Source organism: Microcaecilia unicolor, chromosome 13 (genome assembly GCF_901765095.1).
Source record: "Microcaecilia unicolor chromosome 13, aMicUni1.1, whole genome shotgun sequence".
Classification (NCBI taxonomy): Eukaryota; Metazoa; Chordata; class Amphibia; order Gymnophiona; family Siphonopidae; genus Microcaecilia; species Microcaecilia unicolor.
This window is the reverse complement of record NC_044043.1, coordinates 13,502,111-13,522,818: the sequence shown is the minus strand read 5'-3', so window position 1 is coordinate 13,522,818 and position 20,708 is coordinate 13,502,111. Positions and strand designations below refer to the sequence as shown.

Below are 20,708 nucleotides of genomic sequence, written 5' to 3'. Positions count from 1 at the left end.
GATTGGGTGGCAGAGCCGGTGGTGGGAGGCGGGGCAGACTTCTATGATCTGTGCCCTGAAAATGGCAGATACAAATCAAGGTAAGGTATGCACAAAAAGTAGCACATATGAGTTTATCTTGTTGGGCAGGCTGGATGGACCGTACAGATCTTTCTCTGCCGTCATCTACTATGTATGTTATTACAGAACAGTCAGACTATGGAAGCTAAAGGCCACATCTGTAACACAGATTACTACCATAACTGGGTCAGAACAAAGGTTCATCCAACCCAGTATCTCATTTCCAACAATGGCTAATCCAGGTGACAAGTATCTGGCAGGATCCCATAAAATAGTTTCCATTTTGCTTACCCCCCAGAGATAAACAGTGGGTTTCTTCGGCTCTGCCTTAACTGTTTATGAACCTTTCCCGCCAGGAATTTATTCAAATGTTTTTTTTAGGCCCAGCTATGCTTTTACACCCCCCCCCCCCCAGCAACAGGACATTGCCTCCTAGCCCATAGCTTAAAGAGGGCTTCATATTAACATGCTAAAATAAAATTAAAGATAAAGGGTCATGGATTTCATATACCACCTTTCTGTGGTACAGCCAAAGTGGTTTACTTATATTATATGCTTGTGTAGCTTTCCCTCCCCCCTCGGGTCCAGCATCTGTCCCTACCTTCCCTTCGCACCCTAGTCCTCTAAGCTTGCTGTCTGCACTGACTGAGGTAAAATCAGGCTGCCTCAGACAGGCCCTGGGGTCCTTCTCTCTGATGCAACTTCCTTGTGCCACATGAACAGGGAGTAGCAGAGAGAAGGCCCTTAAATTGGCTGGAGGCAGCCTAGCTTCATCACTGCCAGTAAGTTTGGAGGCCTAGGAAGGGAGATGGTGGTCCCATTGACAGAGACAGATGCCGGATCACAGGAGTGGGGGGAAGGGCTGGGGAAAGGAGAGATACTGGAAAGAAAGATGGGAGATGCTGGACATGAAAGGCAGGGAAGGAAGGTGCTGCGCATAGAGGGGAAGGGAAGGGTAAAGGAGAAAATGCTCCACATGGAAAGAAAAGAAATAGCAAATGACCAGGGGCCTAGTAACAGAGTTCAGAGCACAGACAGAACAATATGCAAAGACTGGCCAGAAAGATGATTAGAAAAATAGTGGTTAGGGTGGTGGACTTTGGTCCTGGGGAACTGAGTTTGATTCCCACTTCAGGCACAGGCAGCTCCTTGTGACTCTGGGCAAGTCACTTAACCCTCCATTGCCCCATGTACAAATAAGTACCTGTATACAATATGTAAGCCGCATTGAGCCTGCCATGAGAGGGAAAGCGCGGGGTACAAATGTAACCAAACAAAAAACAACAGACAAAAGAAAAATGATTTTATTTTCAGTTTAGTGATGAAATTATGTCAGTTTTGAGAATGTACATCTGCTATCTTATTTTGCACTGTACAGGAGGAAATGCAAGGGGGAAGTTTATGCGATTAATCTTTTGATTACAATTTTTACTTGATATGCAGCCTTGTGTTCTAATTTCCTCAGGAGTCTTTCATGAGGGACTTTGTCAAAAGCTTTCTGAAAATTCAGTTTTATAATATCAACTGGCTCACCTTTATCCACATGTTTATTTATCCTTCAAAAAGACGTAACAGATGGGTGAGGCAAGATTTCCCTTGGCTAGATCAATGTTCGCTATGTCCCGTTAAACCATGTTCAGTTTTGTTCTTGCCCTAATGTTAGGCTCACTGGTCTGTAGTTTTCCTGGTTCAATCCTGGAACTCTTTAAAAATCGGCATTATTTTGGCCACCTTCTATCTTCAGGTACAATAAATGAGGTTAAAAGTGATAGATCTACTATTAGAAATTCGTAAGCTATGATTCTGTTAATATTAACTCCCAATCTATTGAAAACCAACATAAAAACAGTTAACCAAAAAAAAGGAAAAAAAAAAGCTCTCACTCTTTAGGAAAAGGGTTTCCCAGCAGGTTGGCTGCTTTAGATAACATCTGTTAGCTACAAAGGAAAGCAGAAAGTGAGTATTTCGGTAATGAGTAAAAGCATATGAGGGTCACAGGAGGAGCAGTCACTCCTATATCATGTAATCTGGAAAGATTAGCAACAGACACACAGACTACCCATACTTGACTGTGTGTAGTTCAGTGGCGTTTAGTTGGGGGGGGGGGGGGAGGGGGTCAGCAATAATATAAATGCAGTTGAATAGTATCTTCTGAGACATGGACCGTGTCCTGGAACTCAGCTGGCAGAAATCAGAGCCCAGCAAGAGATGCACTAAACACCTGCAAATCGCCTGCTGACTCCCTCTCCCGTGAAGCAGAGGAGAAAAGGGTGGGTGGGTCTGTTAAAGGATATTTTGCTATGATGCTGGTCTTTAGTTTTCTTCACCAGCATTTATTTGGCTTTTAGTTTTCGTTTCTCCTCAGATCGGTACTGCGGGTTGTATAACATGGTGTTGAGCAGCAGCAGTGAGATCAGTAAAAAAGGCGAGTACACTGCTACCAGTGTGAGACGTTCTTGGAAGCTCAGCGGTCCCAGACGGAATGTGGAAAAGTCGGAAAAGAGGATCTCTACAATCATGGGGAGAACACATGTTGATACATGAGTAGAATATATAATGGCAGGAATGCGTATCCACTTGCAGCCACCTGTACAGAGACAGAAATAGTAAACAACACAGAATTACCAAAAGGACAGACTAGAACCATCTTCTTTGTGGATGTAGTAACAGCAGTTAGCATATGTGGGTTTAAAAATGTTTTGGACAAGTTCCTGGAGGAAAAACCCATAGTCTGCTATTGAGACAGACATGGGAAGCAACTACTTGCCCTGGGATTCGTAGTAGGGAGTGTTGCCACAATTTGGGTTTCTGCCAGGTACTTGTGACCTGGCTTGGCCACTGTTTGAAAAACAGGATACTGGGCTAGATGGACCATTGGTCTAACCCAGTATGGCTACTCTTATGTTATGTTCTTGGGGTGCATAGAAACAGCTCCAGAGATGTAACTTCTTGGCTTCTGGCAACTTATCTACGACAACAATTGTTCAACAGACCCAAACACAAACCACTTCCTTACAGAATGGGACCACAGATGCAAACTCATTCTTGATGAAATTGCTCCATTACACTCCAAAACCCTAAACTTAAAGAAAAAACCCTTGCCGTGGTTCAACAAAGAACTAAAAAAACTAAAGAAGAAACCAGGAAATCAGAAAAGGCCTGGAGCAAATCAAAAGATGATATCACCCTCAATGTGTGGAAACAAATACAAAAGAAATACAAGAATGACATTAAACGAGCCAAAAGAGCATACTACACAAAACAAATCACAGCCACCGGTACAGACATAAAAAAAACAATATACAATCATAAAGGACCTTCTCAACACGAACCCAGTAACAACTTCACCCTCAAATTGTCCATCTACTGACCAGATGGCCAAATACTTCAATGATAAAATCACTAATCTATGCAATACAATTTCACACAATGACACCAACATTGACGCGTTCCTTGACGAACTGGACCCTGACACTGAAGAGATCCCAGCAGATCGCTACTGGACAAATTTCGCTCCCCTCAGCACCAAGAAAATCTCCTCAGCACTATCCAAACTCTCAAAGTCTCACTGCCACCTGGATCCATGCCCCAATTATTTGATGAAAAATGCCCCAGAACGATTCATATTAGAATTTACCACCCACCTAAACTTCCTACTTCAACAAGGCTCCTTCCCCTCTGACCATGGCAATATTCTACTCACACCAATTCCGAAAAACCCCAAAAAACCAGCGAATGACATCACCAACTACCGACCTGTGGCCTCCATCTCTCTTCTAACCAAACTGATGGAAAACAGAGTGACCTTCCAACTTAATGAATTCATACAAAAATTCTCCATACTACATGAATCGCAATCAGGTTTTCAACCTGCGCACAGCACAGAAACAGTACTACTCACCCTGGTATCCAAGTTCAAACACGAAATTTCAATCGGCAACAAAATACTTCTTCTGCAGTACAACTTGTCCAGCACATTTGACATGGTAGACCATGACATCCTTACAAAATTACTGGACAAACTAGGGATCGGCGGAAACATCATCAAGAGGATAAAGAGTTTTATCACCACCAGATCTTATCAGGTCAAATCAACTTCATCAATATCGCCCGCATGGTCCTCAAAATGCGGAGTCTCCCAAGGCTCACCCCTATCCCCGATCCTCTTCAACCTCATGATGATTCCCCTGGCCAAATCCCTATCCAAATATGGCCTAAAGCCCTTCATCTACGCGGATGATGTCACAATATTTATCCCTTTCAAATCCACTCTTACAGAAATCTCAGCGAAAATAATCACTGCCATGGACACTCTCACATCCTGGGCCAAAGCTTTCAAGACGAAACTGAATAAAGAAAAAACTCAGTGCCTAATCCTTTCATCACAACACGCCTCTCAGCTCCCGACCACATTGATCACCCCAGACATTACAATCCCAGTATCTGACAATCTAAAAATCCTAGGAGTAACACTAGACAAACACCTTTTTTAGAAACTCATGCAAAAGCCACGACAAAGAAGATGTTCAACATGATGTGGGTACAGAAAACTTTCCACAATCTAGTACAATCCACAGTACTCACCCATGCCGACTACTGCAACAACATCTTCATCGGATGCCAAGCCCAAATCATGAAAAACTCCAAACCACGATTCGAAAGCGCAACATCACTTCGCAAGAAACTTCACTGGCTCCCAATCAAGGAACGTATAAACTTCAAAGCCCACACAATGATCCACAAGATCCTCAATGGCGGATCTCCTAGCTACATGTCCAACCTGATCGATCTTCCAGCCAGGAACTGGACCAGAACTTCTAGAACATATCTCAATCTTCATCTTCCCAACTGCAAAGGCCTCAAATACAAAACATACTACGTATCCAACTTCTCTGTCATAGGCAGCCAACTCTGGAACGCCATACCTCGACATATCCGAAAAACCACTGAACACCTATGCTTCCGAAAACTGCTGAAGACTTACCTCTTCAAACAAGACTACCCAAATGACCCATCCTAACTCTCAAACATATTTCCACACATAATTCCACAACACTAGTATTACCCACACTTCAACCCCTTCCCCACATCTCTTACTATTGTCTTAATCTATGTAAGTATGTCATCTCTACGACATTTTGTTCCATACTTTGTATCATCCCTGCGATACTTTGTACCATACTTTGTAAGCTGCACTGAACCTACTCTATATAATTATGTCATCTCATTGATACATTGTTCCCAAACCTGTATTATCTCTGTGATGCATTGTACCACACTTTGTAAGCCGCACTGAACCTGCTATTGAGCGGGAAAGAGCAGGGTATAAATGCCACAAATAAATAAATAAATAATAATTATAATTGCCCTTGCTACAAACCCCCGACTGGACACCTTTTTAAAATAGCCACAGCAGGGGTGTAGCCAGGCACCCAATTTTGGGAAGGCCTGAGTCCCGAGTAGGTGGGCAGGACAGCCATGCTTCTGCCCGGCATCTCTCTCTTCTCGCTCAGGCAACTGGGCATCTCTCAACTCCTCTCTCTGAACCCCCTTATATCTTTTAAAGCTTTCCATTCTTCGCTAGCAGACAACAGCAATTCATATCTGCTTTTCACACCAGCCCCAGGCCTTCCCTCTGACTTGGTCCCGCCGATCAAAAAAAGGAAATTGCATCAGAGGGAAGTCTCGGGGCTGGCATGAGCAACGGGTATGAACTGCTACTTGCTGTCAGCGAAGAACTGAGAGCTCTAAAAAGGTACCTGGGGGGGGGGGGAGTGGACTGACAGATCTGAACATCTGCAGAAGAGGGGCGGGAGAGATGCCAAGAGTCTTCAACTGGTGGAGATTGGGGATCCCCGCCAGCCATATCACAGCTGTGCCCTCCCAGGCCCATCTGTGGCTACACTACTGAGCTGCAGTGCAAGTTTGGTACTTTATTTAAAACCATGGTTGGGTCAATATTCAGCCGGGGGTGGGAGTAGCAATTTTTTTTATTTTTTTTAAACGCCAGGCACCCTGTCTGAATTAAATTTGGATATTCAGCACTGGCAGCTGGATAGTGGCCAGCACTGAATATTTATTTTTAAAAATTTTATATCCCACATCATCTACCGTTCTGATGGTATAATATCATCCACAAGTATAAAAAAAATAGATTCAGAGACCATTAAACAATAACTAATAAAACAATAAATACAGCAGCTCAATCCTCCCACTATTAAAACCCAACCCTACAGTCCTCCCCCCTTCAAGTCCTCAACCATTGGCACTATCTGGATAGTGGCAATATTCAAATAGGCAGCTGGATAAAGTTGGGACAGTCTTTTTGCTGTCCTAACTGTACTAAATAGCAGACTGAATAACTGACAGTTCACCAAGGAAATCTGTAAGGATATTTAGCAGCACTGTCCAGATAGTGCCTTTGAATATCTGTAGATAGGCCTCACTTTAGCCTTTTATCTGAATAATGGCAGCCATTATGCAGTTAAAAGGCTCTGAATTATTGGTCAAGGTTAGAATGATTTTGCATCATGTGATTATCACCCTGACAAAGCAATAACCAATGGCAGGCCAGCTTTAACAATGTCTGATGACATCATTGTGGTGAAATCTGTGTGGCTGGGATGCTGCTGACCTCTCATTGATTTGACACCACAAGTAGGTTTAGCTAGGAGAGAATCTAATGACTGGTCAATTGAAACGTTTGTGCGAGATAGTGATTACACCCACATTCGGCCCTCCTTGACTTACCTTTGTAGAATGCATACACAGCAATTGGAAAGAAGGGCAGGTGTGCCAAAACTTCACAGTATATAAATGTCAAACACCAAAGAGGCAGCTCCGTCATCAATGGATCTTTAAATGTAAGCAAGTACCATGTATTTGCATCTTTCAGCTGAAACAGAAAATACATTTATAAAACTTCATTAGTATTTTCACAGGAGAGAAGAACTAAGCATTAATTTTAAATATACACTGACCAATCTTCAGCTGGCAGTGGTCAGAGGTTTTTAAGCATGTTACCATTGCTGGCTGTACTAAATTTGAATATTCAGCGCTAGGCTATGTCCAGACACTGGCACTGAATGTCCAGGTTTTATTGGACATGCAGTAAATATTGCTTGGAACCTGCATTAGGAGCTATGTCCTGCCCCAATTCTGGCCCCCTTCCAACAAGACCATTCCTGCCTCCTAGATCCATCCCCCCCCCCCCAAAAGCCCCCTCCCCAGGCTTACCTCCCCCTGATGGCATTTCCCAAGTTGGTCCTGGAGTACCCCCTTCCAGTCAGGTTTTTAGGATATCCTCAAAGAAGCAAAGAGGGAATACGGCTAGCAAAAGCAGAAGAAAAAAATGGGTAAAGATGTAAAGAGAGGTGATAAGACCTTTGTCAGATATGTTAGAGAAAGGAGAAAAGATCGGAATGGAATTGCAAGACTGAAAGATAATGAGAATGGCTATGTGAAGAGTGATAAGGATAAAGCAAACGTGCTAAACAATTACTTCTCTTCGGTGTTCATGGAGGAAAATCCTGGAGAAGGACCGCAGTCGGCTCGAGGGAACATCTGGGAATGGAGTGGATACTGCGCCGTTTACAGAAGAAAGTTTATAAACAGCTTGAGAATCTGAAGGTGGACAAAGCTATGGGGCTGGATGGGATACATCCCAGGATACCCAGGGAGCTCAGAGAGGTCCTGGTGGGACCTCTTAAAGATTTATGTTAAAGATTTTTAGAGACGGGAGAGGTTCCATGAAATTGGAGATGAACAGATATGGTCCCTCTTCACAAAAGTAGAGACAGCGAAGAAGTGGGAAACTACAGACCGGTAAGTCTCACGTCAGTGGTAGGAAAAATAATGGAGTCGCTGCTGAAAGAAAGGATAGTTAACTTTCTAGAAGCCGACGGGTTACAGGACCCGAGGCAACATGGCTTTACCAAAGGAAAATCCTGCCAAACGAATCTTATTGACTTCTTTGACTGCGTGACCAAAGAACTGGATGAAGGACTTGTGCTAGATGTAATCTACTTGGATTTCAGCAAAGCCTTTGATACGGTCCCCCACAGAAGACTAGTGAGTAAGATGAAAGGGCTGAACTTAGGACCAAAGTGGTGAACTGGATAGGAAACTGGTTGACCAATAGGTAGCAGAGGGTGGTAGGAAATGGAATCTGCTCGGAGGAAAGGAAAGTGAGCAGTGGAGTTCCTCAGGGGTCGGTGCTGGGGAGTAGAAACAATAAGAAGGGATCTCCAAACGTTAGAAGAATGGTCGAGGGTCTGGCAGTTAAAATTTAATAAATACTAATAATGAGGTATAATATACTGGGTTTAAATGTATCATTTACCATCTATTATATAAACCCTTCTCACAAGCAAATGTCCAAATATGTAATCACTTAAATTAATGATTTTTTTTGATGCTCAGTATTGTAGTGACACTGTGCTTTTTACTGGAGGTATAAACCTTCAGCAGCAGAAAAAACACTCGTCATTTTCACTTCAGGGCACCACCCTCCCTTCCTACCACATATTAACTCTTTTTCAGTCTTAACCAAGTTATCATGGTTCAATATCCAATGCACTTAACTTGAATGACGTGGTAGCAGATCAGGTGTCAATATAGGGGGATGAAGCGGTGATCTAACAAATGTTCTAATAAATAGAAAATCCACTCTTACTCTCCTCTCAATATCGGCCTCAGCGGGTGCTCAGTGAACTCATTCAATCTTCTTTATCACAAACATTACTGTTCCCGACACGCAACCTTGTTTCGCCGGAATGGCGTCTTCAAGAGAACAGAAGCCAACCAGGCAGGTTTTCCACCTAACTCTTTCAGTCCCAAACAGTACACTCACAGCTGCTCCTCTTAAGTTTTTTTTTTCACTGTTCTTCTCATTTTATCATAGTCTTCTTTTTGAAAGTTAAAAGCATCATGCATAAAGGTAACACCTATTTATAAACTAGAATGCAGGAAGCACCACGGGATTGTGTACGTGCCTGTTAGCACCCATTTCTATAAGCAAGCATGTACACATTGCCAAGTAGCCACCAAGACAGGAACACTTCTCAGGAAGGCCAGCTTCACATCAGCATAGACCACTCTCTGGTGAAATAGGTACTTTACTTTATTGGACTTATAACCCACACACATCCGAGTTGGGGACTCAGTTCTCTGTGGCTTACATTAAGTTAACTCAGATATACAAACAGAGGTCAGATATACAAATCAGATACACCAATAACAGCTCAGGGGTACATGAAGAGGGCGAATAGAGATAAATGTACGAGTTAACATATCTAGGGAGGTAGTATCAGGATCTGGGTATATTTGTTGTGCTGTCTGGCCCTTGATGCTAGGTTACATCAAGAATTTTTTGTACAAAAATGCTTTTAATTTTTTTGCAAAAACTTTCATAGGTGATGTCGTGTTGTGTGTTCTTTGGCAATGATTTCCACCATCTGGCCGTGTTAAATGGGAAGTTTGCGGTGTGGGCTGCTTGTAGGCCACCCCTTTACAGCTGGGATGGTGAACGATGAGGTAGTCTCTCAGTTTCTCCCAGAGTATAGGTTGCAGCATAACTTGGTGTGGTGCCATAAAGACACGAAAAAGACAAAGTTTGAAGAAGATTACTCTTGCTCTTATTGGTAGCCAGTGTACATACTGCAGTAGTGGCGTTATGTGGTCGTATTTGGATGCACCACAGATGAGGCGTGCCAAGGTATTTTGTGCTGTTTGTAGTTTTTTTTTTTTTATATGTATTCTCTGCGTCCCGCATAGCCCGCATTGCAGTAGTCTAACTGGGACAAAACAAGGCTTTGTACTAGCATTCGGAAGGCAGTTTTTGAAAAACATGCTCTTATTTGTCGTAGTTTCCACAGAGATCTGAATACTTTTGATGTTAAAGCAGACACTTGTAGTTCTAGTGTTGGTCAATCAGTATTACTAGTACTTTGACATCTGTATCTAGTGTGTATTCTGTTTGATCTATATGAATTTTGTTGCTTATTGGTTTGGAAAGGTTGGTTATCGCCATGAACTTTGTTTTTTCTCTGTTGAGTTTCAGCTTGAAAGTCGTGGCCCAGGTTTCCATCAGGTCAAGTGCACGTGTGATTTCTCTTGCTGCAGCTATGATGTCATCAGCAAAGGAGATGCATATGTTTACCTCAGCTGCGTAGATGTATGTTTTAAAGTCGTTCACTTCTAGTTTGTGGCCTAAGGGGGCCATCAGAATGTTAGTGATGGAGAGATGGGGGAACCTTGAGGCACATTATGGGATCCATTCCGCAAATAGGAATCCTGGCATCTTCGCTTTGTAGGATCTGCTGCTCAGGAATCCCTCAAATCAGGATAGGACCTTGCCCCCTATTCCTATGTTGTCTAGCATGTTAAGCTGATGATATGTCAACTGGGGGATCATGGCCCTGTGACGTCACGGTATGTGTACAAGTAACCTATCTAGAAACATTGTCCCCCAAGAGCCAAATTAAGTACACTATAAACAAGACTGGGATCTAGCCAGAAATAAAATTAAAAGTATCACCACATCTTCAGGAGCTTAGCCGACATTGGATAACAGAGCCGGTAGTGGGAGGCGGGGATAGTGCTGGGCAGACTTATACGGTCTGTGCCAGAGCCGATGGTGGGAGGCGGGGATAGTGCTGGGCAGACTTGTACGGTCTGTGCCCTGAAAAAGACAGGTACAAATCAAGGTGAGGTATACACAAAAAAGTGGCACATTTCTTGGGCAGACTGGTTGGACCGTGCAGGTCTTTTTCTGCCATCATCTACTATGTTACTATCTTAAGTTCACAGTGCACTAGACAGTGGCTGAATATATCTTTGGATCTTTCAGCAGCCTGTGACTTAGTTGATCATTAATTATTTGTTTAGTGGAAATTGGGATAGAGGGACAATCTTGACTTTAAATGAACAATTACAAAGAAAAGATTTAAAACAAGTTAAATCACTTCTTCATCTACATCCTCTTTTTATCCGATAATCTGTGGTGTGCTCCAGGATTCAATTCTGTCCCCCTTATTTTAATATTTTCTTGAGCCCATTAGCTAATCTTATTCAAGATTTCGGTATCAGTACATATTTTATGCACAGTACAGAACTGTTTTGATGATACATCTGTTCACACACTTCTCCATGGCCTTTTCATTTCATATGCTATTACTGTAATGTGGTATAGTAACACAAAGGAGCGGCTTTACAAGTCCAAGTAGACAGACAGCAAGAAGTAGAAGTTACAGTGGGGGAAATAAGTATTTGATCCCTTGCTGATTTTGTAAGTTTGCCCACTGACAAAGACATGAGCAGCCCATAATTGAAGGGTAGGTTATTGGTAACAGTGAGAGATAGCACATCACAAATTAAATCCGGAAAATCACATTGTGGAAAGTATATGAATTTATTTGCATTCTGCAGAGGGAAATAAGTATTTAATCCCTCTGGCAAACAAGACCTAATACTTGGTGGCAAAACCCTTGTTGGCAAGCACAGCGGTCAGACGTCTTCTGTAGTTGATGATGAGGTTTGCACACATGTCAGGAGGAATTTTGGTCCACTCCTCTTTGCAGATCATCTCTAAATCATTAAGAGTTCTGGGCTGTCGCTTGGCAACTCGCAGCTTCAGCTCCCTCCATACGTTTTCAATGGGATTAAGGTCTGGTGACTGGCTAGGCCACTCCATGACCCTAATGTGCTTCTTCCTGAGCCACTCCTTTGTTGCCTTGGCTGTATGTTTTGGGTCATTGTCGTGCTGGAAGACCCAGCCACGACCCATTTTTAAGGCCCTGGCGGAGGGAAGGAGGTTGTCACTCAGAATTGTACGGTACATGGCCCCATCCATTCTCCCATTGATGCGGTGAAGTAGTCCTGTGCCCTTAGCAGAGAAACACCCCCAAAACATAACATTTCCACCTCCATGCTTGACAGTGGGGATGGTGTTCTTTGGGTCATAGGCAGCATTTCTCTTCCTCCAAACACGGCGAGTTGAGTTCATGCCAAAGAGCTCAATTTTTGTCTCATCTGACCACAGCACCTTCTCCCAATCACTCTTGGCATCATCCAGGTGTTCACTGGCAAATTTCAGACGGGCCGTCACATGTGCCTTCCGGAGCAGGGGGACCTTGCGGGCACTGCAGGATTGCAATCCGTTATGTCGTAATGTGTTACCAATGGTTTTCGTGGTGACAGTGGTCCCAGCTGCCTTGAGATCATTGACAAGTTCCCCCCTTGTAGTTGTAGGCTGATTTCTAACCTTCCTCATGATCAAGGATACCCCACGAGGTGAGATTTTGCGTGGAGCCCCAGATCTTTGTCGATTGACAGTCATTTTGTACTTCTTCCATTTTCTTACTATGGCACCAACAGTTGTCTCCTTCTCGCCCAGCGTCTTACTGATGGTTTTGTAGCCCATTCCAGCCTTGTGCAGGTGTATGATCTTGTCCCTGACATCCTTAGACAGCTCCTTGCTCTTGGCCATTTTGTAGAGGTTAGAGTCTGACTGATTCACTGAGTCTGTGGACAGGTGTCTTTCATACAGGTGACCATTGCCGACAGCTGTCTGTCATGCAGGTAACGAGTTGATTTGGAGCATCTACCTGGTCTGTAGGGGCCAGATCTCTTACTGGTTGGTGGGGGATCAAATACTTATTTCCCTCTGCAGAATGCAAATAAATTCATATACTTTCCACAATGTGATTTTCCGGATTTAATTTGTGATGTGCTATCTCTCACTGTTACCAATAACCTGCCCTTCAATTATGGGCTGCTCATGTCTTTGTCAGTGGGCAAACTTACAAAATCAGCAAGGGATCAAATACTTATTTCCCCCACTGTACATGAAAATAGCTACTCATTTTCTTATAGAGAAATCACGGTCTGCAGTTGTATTCATGGCACATTCTGGCCTTGTGGGGTGATGCACAGATAACATTGTTATCCCCATAGTTATGACTTCAGGGGCCACACAATTGTCTCACTGGCACCACATTAAAGGGGGGCACCGTGACAAAAGGCCAGGATTTCATAAACAATGTTAGCCACAGCGGCTCTCCCGCTGCAAGGGTAATTCCACGAGTCCTTGGCTGTTCTGACCATGACGTCAATGCTGAGAACAACCTTGTTATTCTAGCACATCGGGACCCTTGTCAGCAGTCTTTGTCTGTGTGCAAGGTCGCAGTCAGCAAATAATAGGCCTTGCATTGAAAGATGGAATAAGTTTCAGTCTACTTTCTTGAAGTCAGGTTATTAATGCTGGATAGTGCCGTGTATTATAATCCCATATCTCGTCATTATAAAAGGAAAACACATAATGCTTCATAGAGATCGCTTTGCCCCTACACAGCTGTTTTTAGAGAGCTGAGCCCAGAGCTTTGGAGTCGGTGTACCTCTTTTTAATGTTTATGCAATTTCAAAATATTAAATACGAGTATGACACTTGGCAAAGCAAACTGCAATTAAGAAAAAAGTTACATAAATTAAATCTATGCCCTAATGTTAAAGTCCTCAATAGGTTGAAAGGTGAAGATATAATAGGAGAGAAACTCCCAGGAAAAACAAATTTACAACAAAAGAAAATGGTGTATCTAGGCAGGAGGATTTAGCTCAACTCTACAACACAGTTGGATTTCTAAAATGGTCTAAGCAGATGACATTACCGGAGAATCATCTACAGGGGCAACAGCAACTGACAGGATTCAAAGAAAACACACTTCACATTATTATAGTATACCCTACAATTACAAGGGAATTTCAATAAGAAACAGGCCCCTTAGGCCTGAGTAACAAACACTGCCTCCTCCCCCTCTGTGCTTCCTATGTCTGAAATAGTGCCTTAAACATATAGTGGAGCTTATTTTCAAAGCATATTGACGTCTCAAAATGCCCAAATGGACGTCCATGTGCGTCAAACATCCAAATCTCAATTTTGCAAAGGAAGAAAAGGTATGTCCAACACTGCAGTACATCTAAATAGCAAGGAGGCATATTTTGGGTGGGACTAGGGAGGGCCCAACAGTGATTACCAAACTGGAAGAAACGTTCACATCTAAAAACAAGGTCATCCTAAATTAGACCTGTTTCAACCACATCTAGGGTACAAAAAGGTGCTCTGATTGAGCAGCTGGCCACTGGAGGGATTAAAGCATGACACCTCCTTAATTCCCCAGTGGTTACTTTTCCCTCCCTCCCCTCCGAAAGTGAAACTACAAGGGGATCTAGGTGCTATGACAGCTTCAGGTATTATGCGCATTCTTAACAAAGTCTGAGGAGTAGTGGACTTCAAACCTGTAACTTTAAACAGAAACATACCCACTATACCTAAATATATAAGCTACCGCAGCTAAAAGCTATTGAAGTGGTGTACATTCAGGTACGTTTTCTATTTCTGTTGATGGCTCTCTCATTCTCCCTGTCTCCTCAGCTCGAAACCTTGGGGTCATCTTTGACTCTTCTCTCTCATTCTCTGCTCATATCCAGCAGATTGCCAAGACCTGTCGTTTCTTTCTTTACAACATCCGTAAAATCCGCCCCTTTCTTTCCGAGCACTCTACCAAAACCCTCATCCACACCCTTGTCACTTCTCGTTTAGACTACTGCAATCTGCTTCTTGCTGGCCTCCCACTTAGTCACCTCTCCCCTCTCCAATCGGTTCAAAACTCTGCTGCTCGTCTCATCTTCCGCCAGGGTCACTTTACTCATACTACCCCTCTCCTCAAGACCCTTCACTGGCTCCCTATCCGTTTTCGCATCCTGTTCAAACTTCTTCTACTAACCTATAAATGTACTCACTCTGCTGCTCCCCAGTATCTCTCCACACTCGTCCTTCCCTACACCCCTTCCCGTGCACTCCGCTCCATGGATAAATCCTTCTTATCTGTTCCCTTCTCCACTACTGCCAACTCCAGACTTCGCGCCTTCTGTCTCGCTGCACCCTACGCCTGGAATAAACTTCCTGAGCCCCTACGTCTTGCCCCATCCTTGGCCACCTTTAAATCTAGACTGAAAGCCCACCTCTTTAACATTGCTTTTGACTCGTAACCACTTGTAACCACTCGCCTCCACCTACCCTCCTCTCTTCCTTCCCGTTCACATTAATTGATTTGATTTGCTTACTTTATTTATTTTTTGTCTATTAGATTGTAAGCTCTTTGAGCAGGGACTGTTTTTCTTCTATGTTTGTTCAGTGCTGCGTACGCCTTGTAGTGCTATAGAAATGCTAAATAGTAGTAGTATTTTTCTGTTCCTGGACAGCTCACAATTACAAAATAAGAGCGTTAAAGTGGGATTTGAACCTGGGTCGCTTGGTAAGTCCACTGCACTAACCACTAGGCTGTGCCTCTGCTCTGGAAGGACATCTGTGTGACCATTATTCTCCCTACCCATCTTCAAATCTTTGCTCAAAGCCCATCTTTTGGACTCTGCTTTTGGCAGTTAACCTAACCATTACTCCTCTATTCAATACCACTACCAATCTGTCTGTATTATGCATTTGCATACCTTAATTATCTTTAGCTGTTTAGATCTATTAGTCTGTCCCTATGAACTATTGTGTAATCAGATGTACTATGCTGTCCTAATTTGATTGTCTCTGGTGTTATGTTCTTTAGATTGTAAGCTCTTTTGAGCAGGGACTGTCTCTCTTCATGTTTGACTGTACAGCGCTGCGTAGGTCTGGTAGCGCTTTAGAAATGTTGAGTAGTAGTAGTAGTAGAAATACTGCCAGACAGACGTCTTTCTCTCTGCTTTTTTTTCTCTTTTTTTTTTTATACATTCATATGTTGGACATTCCAGTTTTTAAAATGGCTGCTCATTTGGACATCCTCAGCACACGGATGTCCATCTCTCTTAATCCTGACCTATTTCCTTTGGAAAATATATGCGAGATGGATATCTGTTTTGGACTTTTCTATTCTGACTTGGATGTCCTCTCAAAAATGCCTCTCTCTCTTTACTTCAGATACAAATATAGTTATTATTATTAATTTAGATTTTGCTCACACCTTTTTCGGTAGTAGCTCAAGGTGAGTTACCCACTGTACCTGAATGTATTTATTTCCCTGTCCCTGAGGGCTCACAGTCTAATTTTGTACCTGGGAGAATGGAGGGTTAAGTGACTTGGCAAGGAGCAGCAGTGAGATTTGAACTGGCCACCTCTGGATTGCAAGACTGGTGCTCTAACCACTAGGCTACTCCTCCACTCAGTTATCATGGTTCCTGGTGATATTCGACCAGCAGTATTCTAGCAGGATTTAAACTAACCAGAGATAAATCTATCCCAATTGAATGTTCCACTCCTGCGGATGAAGATGTTGGCACATAAAACGCCCTTATCAAAGGCGGCAAGGTATCACTTGATTAATATATATATATATATATATGAACTTTTGTATCTAACATTTGTTCCGCAGATAATACAGCTGCTCCAGGAAAATGGATAGTACTGCCTGCTTATTGTGATGCTACTTCACTACCATTGATTTGAATATCTCTTTCTTATGTTCCCCCAAAAAAGGAGCTCGTTTCTTCATGTGTTCTATGAATTGTAAACTGCCTTGACACGTTTGTCAGAAGATGGCAATACAGGAATTTTTAAATAAATGATAAACAATAAAAGATAAGTATATATAAAAAGGACAAAAGCACATGTAAAAACAAAACCAACAAAACACAATAAGAATACAGATGAGAAACTACAGTGACAAAACTGAGGAAAAGAAACTCCAAGCAGAGAGTTGCAGGCTCCTCCAGTCAAACTATATGCTTCAAACGAATCCTTAAATGAACATCATTGACCTTTCTTTGTGGGGCAAAGTTAAACACACAATTACTAATTACTTGCCGTGTTCTACAGATTGAGAACAGTGAATATGGCAGGTGTAAAAGTCTGGACACCCATTCAGCAATAACAGTTCTTGTGTTCTTGTAGCCAGCTGGGAAGTCTTTTACTGAAGTACATTATTAACTGCTACCGCACAAGCGTGTCAACTGTTAACATGGTGGGTTCACAATTGGTGCATTTTGTTTCATGCATTTTGTGTTAGGGAGTGGGAAGTAGTTGGGGTGTGGGTGGAGAACAAGAGTGGATAGCATACAGCAGGGGAGCCGTGGCATATTTCAAGACCACCTTCAGAACTGTGGCACTCACGGAATGGCTAGCAAAGATGCCAAAACCCACCAACTGAAGCTGTCTGCTACCCCAGCCCCGAGCTCCATGTTGTCCGAGGAAGACGCTGGTATACCTGCACATGCTGCCGATTTCCTTGCTGCTCAAGCGACATGGAGCTCAGGACTTGGTCAGTGAACCGCCTGGTCATCCCTGCCAAGAAAGGCAGGACTCAACACCACCACCACCGTCATCAATGCCGCTGCCGAAGGCGGGGGAGGGGGGGAGAAGACCTGAGAGGAACTGTGTGGCCTAGGAGCACTGTGATAAATTACTTAAACACTAACAGGCAGATGATCAAAAGCAAACACCGGCGCTAGAGGCTGTTAGCGCCATACTAGCGCCGGCGTTTGCTACCGCCCCATGATTAGAGCCCTCGAGCGCGTGAAGCAAAGCCTCCCTCCTCTTCCTTGGGTTGACGCACAAAATGGCGGTGCCCAGCCCCTGGGATGCACTGAGCGGGGCTACAGACCATATAAGGGAGGGAGGTTTGACTGGCGGCCACTGGACCACCAGGGACCATTTTCTGGGGCTTTGGGGGGGCTGGAGACCCACCGGATCTCCAGCCCTCCCTGAACCTGGGGGGATGGGAGCGTCGGGGGGGGGGGGGGCGGAGGTCCTGAGCAATCAGAGAGTGGAAAGTAAGGGTAGTATCTACGATAACTCCAAGGATACAACTGGTATCCAGTCAAAAGAATTTGACTGTTGGAAAGGGCGAGTGGCTGACATAAGGTTCTAGTGAAACAGGACAATTTTTATTTTATTGGTCTACAGTTCTTTATTCCAAACAGTGTCAGTCCTATTCTAAGGAGCTTAGCCGAGATTGGGTGGCGGAGCCAGTGGCGGGAGACGGGGATGGTGCTGGGCAGACTTATACGGTCTGTGCCAGAACCGGTGGTGGGAGGCAGGGATAGTGCTGGGCAGACTTATACGGTCTGTGCCCTGAAAAGGACAGGTACAAATCAAGGTAAGGTATACACAAAAAGTAGCACATATGAGTTTATCTTGTTGGGCAGACTGAATGGACCGTGCAGGTCTTTTTCTGCCGTCATCTACTATGTTACTATCCAAGTTTTTGTTTACACACTGGTTTATGTGCTTCCGATGACTGATATATTTGTGTTATATATATCTTTTGTGAGTTCATACTCCTAAACAGGTTGCCTACTTAATTTTTTTTCCAGTTATTTAGGATACAACCACTTGGGCTGAATATTTGGTCTCAAGTTCTCCATAGTTATCCAGTTAATATTAAGAGAGTTATTTGTCCAACCAGAGTTTGAGTAACTCTGACCAGTCAGCACTGGTCAGTCTATGTTAAACTGTGTGCTGCGAAAGCCTCCTCCTTCCTCCACCCTTCAACAACCTTTGTACTACGTGAAATAGATGCATGCTAGGTCTTAACTGTACATCCAAATGTCAGATGAAATTTAATGTAGACAAAGTGACGCACATTGAGAAGAATAATCCAAATCATAGTTACCTGATCATAGGGTTCACCTTAGGAGCCTGCACTCAAGAAAAAGATCTCAACCTCATTGTTGACAATATGCTGAAATCTTCTGCCCATCCCCACCAGTGCTGGCCTTCCGACAACCACCCAACTTAAAACACAAGCTAATTAGAAGTAAGCTCCCAACACAGACTCAAAAAGAAAAGAATGGCACATCCTTGCAATATATCCAGCTGTAAACTATGCCAAAACATTTCACAGGACCCCACGGTCATTCACAAAGGAAAAATATTCAACATTAAGGAATCTTTCACGTGCTCATCTTCCAATGTGGTATATATCATTCAGTGTAAAAAATACCACGAAGGCTGCTACATTGGAGAAACAAGTCAGATGCTAAAGAAGAGATTTAATTTACATAGACAACATATGAAAAATGCTAGTAGCAATCAGGATGTCACCTCTGTGGGGCAACACTTTACAAAACCAGAACACTGTACCAGTGATTTCATGGTAAGAATCCTGAAAGGGAACTTTAAAACAACACAGGAACGTAAGACCTTTGAAGTCAGAATGATTAAATATTTTGACACCCACCAGACAGGACTTAACAAAGATCTGGGTTTTCTAGCCCATTATAAAACACAAAATTGTACTGCTTTGTCACCTTCCTGTCTCCATGCATATCTCCCTGTCCCTCATCCACCCAACTCTTCCTGTCTCGCACCTATCCACCCCCATCCTGTTAAACTGTCACTGAAATGCTTTGATGTTTCACTTATATATATTGTCATCTACCAACATTTGCTTATTTCCAATCTGACGAAGAAGGGCAACTTTCCTAAGCTGATCAAGAAATGTATTAAGTTATGTCCAATAAAAAAAGGTATCCTCTTATTTTCTTTTCCATGTTTTATTTCTATTGATATCTTTCTAGAAGCTGAGCATAGGAGCCAACTACTGGGGGTGCTAAACTCAATGAAAATGATCCCTCCTTGGACACAATGCAGAAGTTTGTTAATATTGGGGGTGGCTCAAGCACCCACAGAGTTGGCTCCTACCAAGCTGAGGATCTTTTCTCAGTACAGAGCTGAAACTTGTATTCAGGTTTATTAGTGCCCATATTTTGTGGGGGGGGGGGGGGGGGGGGGGAGCTTTTTATCTGTTGGAATAAAGGTCAGATCCAGCGGTTTTCTGGTACTCTGATTTTATAGTATTTACACCGCTTCCAGTGGACGAGCCAACAATCTGTCCTATTTGTCTTATCCATCCATCCATATAGTGCAACAGTGTCCTGAGCTGCAGTTAGCATGATCTCATCTGCAGGTCTGTTCACTTCTATTCTCTGCATATGTCCACAATACTTGGTTGGAACGGATGCTTTCCACTCCCTCTCCCAATTCCACCTTCTTTTCGTGCAAAAATTAAAGACCCAGTTCAACTACTCACCGCCTGCGGGAAGAAGCTGGCGGGAAGCAGAATCTGCAGGTCGACCAGCAGCGTGATGGGAATGTGAAAGGCAAAGTAGAGAACAAAAATGCACTCCAGGATGCGAGTAAAGGAGCCCATGGTGGGTGGTGGTGCAGCTGATCGCGCGCGCTCCTGTTGCTCTCAACAGCACTAAACAAGAGCAGCAGCACCAAAGCAGTACCTCCCCTCCAGGGAAACTCCCCACCTGCTCCATTCCACCACGCCTCCATCTTGATCGCTTACAGCCTGAGCCAATCAGCTGACCCCGAGTCGTTCCGCCCACATTCCTTTCGCAGCCCAGCCCCAAGGAGGGTGAAGAAAACAGGAGATAGGATGACGTCAACATGTTGAAACCATTTAGATTAATCTCTCTTTTCCATTTCCCCCCCTCCCCGCTCAGCCGTCATTCAAGTATACTCAACACAAAGCAACTAAACCTTCGGGCTGCTGCATCCACGCTGTCGTTCTGTATTGTTGGTGGCGTTTTTAGTTAATCGCACTTACATTTTCAAACGTGCCCACTTGTGAAGCATACGGGAATATAATAACTTTTCA

At 43.5% G+C, this 20,708-nt stretch overlaps 1 protein-coding gene across 1 annotated transcript; it reads right to left on the bottom strand.

Annotated features, from left to right (window-relative positions):
* Positions 1-1,781: 1,781 nt before the first annotated feature.
* On the bottom strand, positions 1,782-20,319 carry LOC115482602 (sigma intracellular receptor 2-like). Its single transcript, XM_030222521.1, has 3 exons — positions 20,133-20,319; positions 6,811-6,955; positions 1,782-2,647 (listed from the first exon to the last, which is right to left on the bottom strand). The coding sequence occupies exons 1-3, from the start codon at positions 20,250-20,252 to the stop codon at positions 2,394-2,396; spliced, it is 519 nt and encodes a 172-aa protein (XP_030078381.1). The 5' UTR covers positions 20,253-20,319; the 3' UTR covers positions 1,782-2,393.
* Between the last annotated feature and the right edge of the window lie 389 nt (positions 20,320-20,708).

What these genes read in the sequence shown, in the direction of transcription:
- LOC115482602 (XM_030222521.1), bottom strand. Translation starts at nt 20,252, where the DNA reads ATGGGCTCCTTTACTCGCATCCTGGAGTGCATTTTTGTTCTCTACTTT. An exon ending in CCAGCTTCTTCCCGCAGGCG is followed by an intron (nt 6,956 to 20,132) that starts GTGAGTAGTTGA and finishes TTTCTGTTTCAG; the next exon opens with CTGAAAGATGCAAATACATG. An exon ending in TGTGTATGCATTCTACAAAG is followed by an intron (nt 2,648 to 6,810) that starts GTAAGTCAAGGA and finishes GTCTCTGTACAG; the next exon opens with GTGGCTGCAAGTGGATACGC.